We start from the raw sequence: 2279 nt of genomic DNA, 5'->3' as shown, positions 1-2279 counted from the left end.
ATTGCGGGAATCGGTGCGTGGCCCGCCCTGGCCACAGATATCCCACCAGCGCCGCCGAGGATGCGATGATGCGCAGGCAGTCGTCGTGTGTGGGAAGTACGCTGCATTGTTCTCCCCCGAGCAGCCCCAGTCGCCGAGTTAGGCGGGGATACGCCGCAGAAGCGGAAGCAGACTTGGTGGGCGGAAGCAGAGAGTGGGGGACGCGTGAATCAGCCGCGCGCCGAGCTCCGAGTCGGCCACGTTCCCCGGCGCCAGATTCGCGCTTGTCCCCTTTTGGCAACTACGTTCGGGGCCGCAGTCGGCCACTCGCCCGTCGCCGTCGCCCGCAGTCTCCTCAGCCTCTCACCGTCTCTCCCTTGCCTCTCTTGGCGCGCAGACAGCGCGGCCTCTCCCGCTCTCAATCAATGTGGCGTCTCGTGCACCTCGCCGTCAAGCGTAGGTTCCAGGCAACGAGTCTGCGTCCGTCATTATTCTGAACCCGCTCGACGATACATGATGTCGCCAACGCTTACGTCCCACAAAACCATTCAACATCCACTCCCGCTCGCCCTTCATCTTATGTGTGACCCCTTCCAACCTTCATACAACGCTCACTTCCCTATACTACTGGCAGGTCGTCCTCCGGGGAGGTGGATGACCTCATGCGATATGCATGTCGCGCGAACGCTCGAGAACCGCTGTGCCGTGGGCGTTCTTCGTCAGAGGCATTCTAATATATCTTAAGTCTCCTTCACAGCACAGTTCACGTACCAGTATGCAGCTTCCCGATCGTCAGAGCCATCGCTAGGATGACTAGTGTCGCTATGACCACGACCATCCATCCGCCGTGTTCATTCTCTCCGCCATCGGGCTGGGATTCGCCCCTCTTCCGTGCAACCGAATTAAGTGCGTGAGGCATTCTCATGTACGCTACCTCTGGACGATGGGGGTTATCCTCTATGGCCTGTATATGAAGGCATCTTAGCCATTCGCGCGACTTCCGTGCATGCCAATCTCGTCCTTACCTCGTCGTCTGCCCGGTGCACGTGGAGCTCCATGATTTCATCGATGTTGTATCTGCGTTCCATGATGTTCTCGATGTCGTAACCCGGCAGGAGGTACCCTAACAGCCTAGCGTTCAGACGACCACGGTACAATCTTGGGAAACAATGGCACTCACAAAGGACAGTATCGCGGAACAAATCTCCCAACTTCCGGTTGGTAAGGATGAACTCGGCTTCATATCGTGAAGCAGATCCTCTTTTGGCAACCTCACAGAGGTGGGGTGATTAGCTGTGGCGACAGCAGTGGAGCACACTCCGTACTTACTACAAAGCCACCTGGAAGATTGAGATCAGGAAACGGCCGTCCTGAACCTCCTTCGGTGCCAGGCAGCGAGAGATGGTCAAAGAGTTGCATCGTACGTGCAAGCCTCTCGCTGTCCTGGATGCCTCGACGCGTTTCCAGGGAGTGAGGCAGACGATATGGGCCCGGCAGGTCCCCGTAGGTGATCTATCGGGTGTTTGGATGAGCGTAAGATCGAGTTCGGTGGGGCGAAGGCATACCGTAGCCGTGAGCGTCCTGTTGGAAGGGATCGCCACAGCAGGGAACAAAGACGAATTCGAGACTGGTTGAGCTGATTCAGGAGCTTCAAATGGCTGGTGGGTCTCTTCGGTCTCTTCGACATCATGCGCCGGATCAATGGCGTCCATGTTCGTCTTCACCAAAAATTGTCAAGGACGGGGATGATGCGGTGGGGGAGCGGCGCAAGATGAGAGACGACGGAGAGATTGGCGTCGGCGGAGGTGGCAGGAAGATAGAGGGCGAGGTCACCCGGATTCCCTCGCAAACGGCACGTTCCATACGGATGACGCAAGCGTAGCCTAGACAGCACGTTGCTTGACCACGCCCACACCAGGACTTGCGGTGGTGAACACGCGACATTGATATCGAGTCGGAGCCGGCTGGCAGTCCGGGGCTGCCGACCCGTTACTCCAGAGCCGAGGGCGCAGTCCTTTGTCCTGAACACGAGTATGGAGCACGATCCCGAACAATCGCGTCAACTAACCTTATGAAGGTTGCACGTACTCGAGAGTCCCCTCTCCGGCAGTTCATGAAATCGCTTTCCTCGTCCCATGGTAGGCATCCGGTCACATCTTGTGACATCATATCACGTATCCGGAGGCAGCGAGCTGTGACCTTAGCAGCGTCCTTCATACCACTTCGTGTTCACTAGCGGCGCCGTGAGAAGGTAGTTTACTCCGAAATTGATTTCTCATGCTTCATGAACTGCGTAATTT

The 2279-nt window shown here is 57.1% G+C and overlaps 1 protein-coding gene across 1 annotated transcript; it reads right to left on the bottom strand.

Moving 5' to 3' along the window:
• Positions 1-466: 466 nt before the first annotated feature.
• TRAVEDRAFT_75760 (uncharacterized protein) lies at positions 467-1722 on the bottom strand. The gene is made up of 6 exons (XM_008047771.1): positions 1545-1722; positions 1309-1491; positions 1160-1250; positions 1005-1102; positions 751-943; positions 467-677 (listed from the first exon to the last, which is right to left on the bottom strand). Exons 1-6 carry the CDS (start codon positions 1689-1691, stop codon positions 640-642), a joined length of 750 nt encoding a protein of 249 aa, XP_008045962.1. The 5' UTR covers positions 1692-1722; the 3' UTR covers positions 467-639.
• Positions 1723-2279: the final 557 nt, after the last annotated feature.

The sequence above is a fragment of the Trametes versicolor genome, assembly GCF_000271585.1.
Source record: "Trametes versicolor FP-101664 SS1 unplaced genomic scaffold TRAVEscaffold_230, whole genome shotgun sequence".
NCBI lineage: Eukaryota > Fungi > Basidiomycota > Agaricomycetes > Polyporales > Polyporaceae > Trametes > Trametes versicolor.
This window is presented reverse-complemented; position numbering and strand designations above follow the sequence as displayed.

Bases quoted from the DNA above. Each gene is read 5' to 3' on its own strand.
- TRAVEDRAFT_75760 (XM_008047771.1), bottom strand. From the start codon at position 1,691: ATGGACGCCATTGATCCGGCGCATGATGTCGAAGAGACCGAAGAGACC. The intron at 1,492-1,544 runs GTATGCCTTCGC...AACACCCGATAG, and splicing joins ACAGGACGCTCACGGCTACG to ATCACCTACGGGGACCTGCC. The intron at 1,251-1,308 runs GTAAGTACGGAG...CACCTCTGTGAG, and splicing joins ATCTTCCAGGTGGCTTTGTA to GTTGCCAAAAGAGGATCTGC.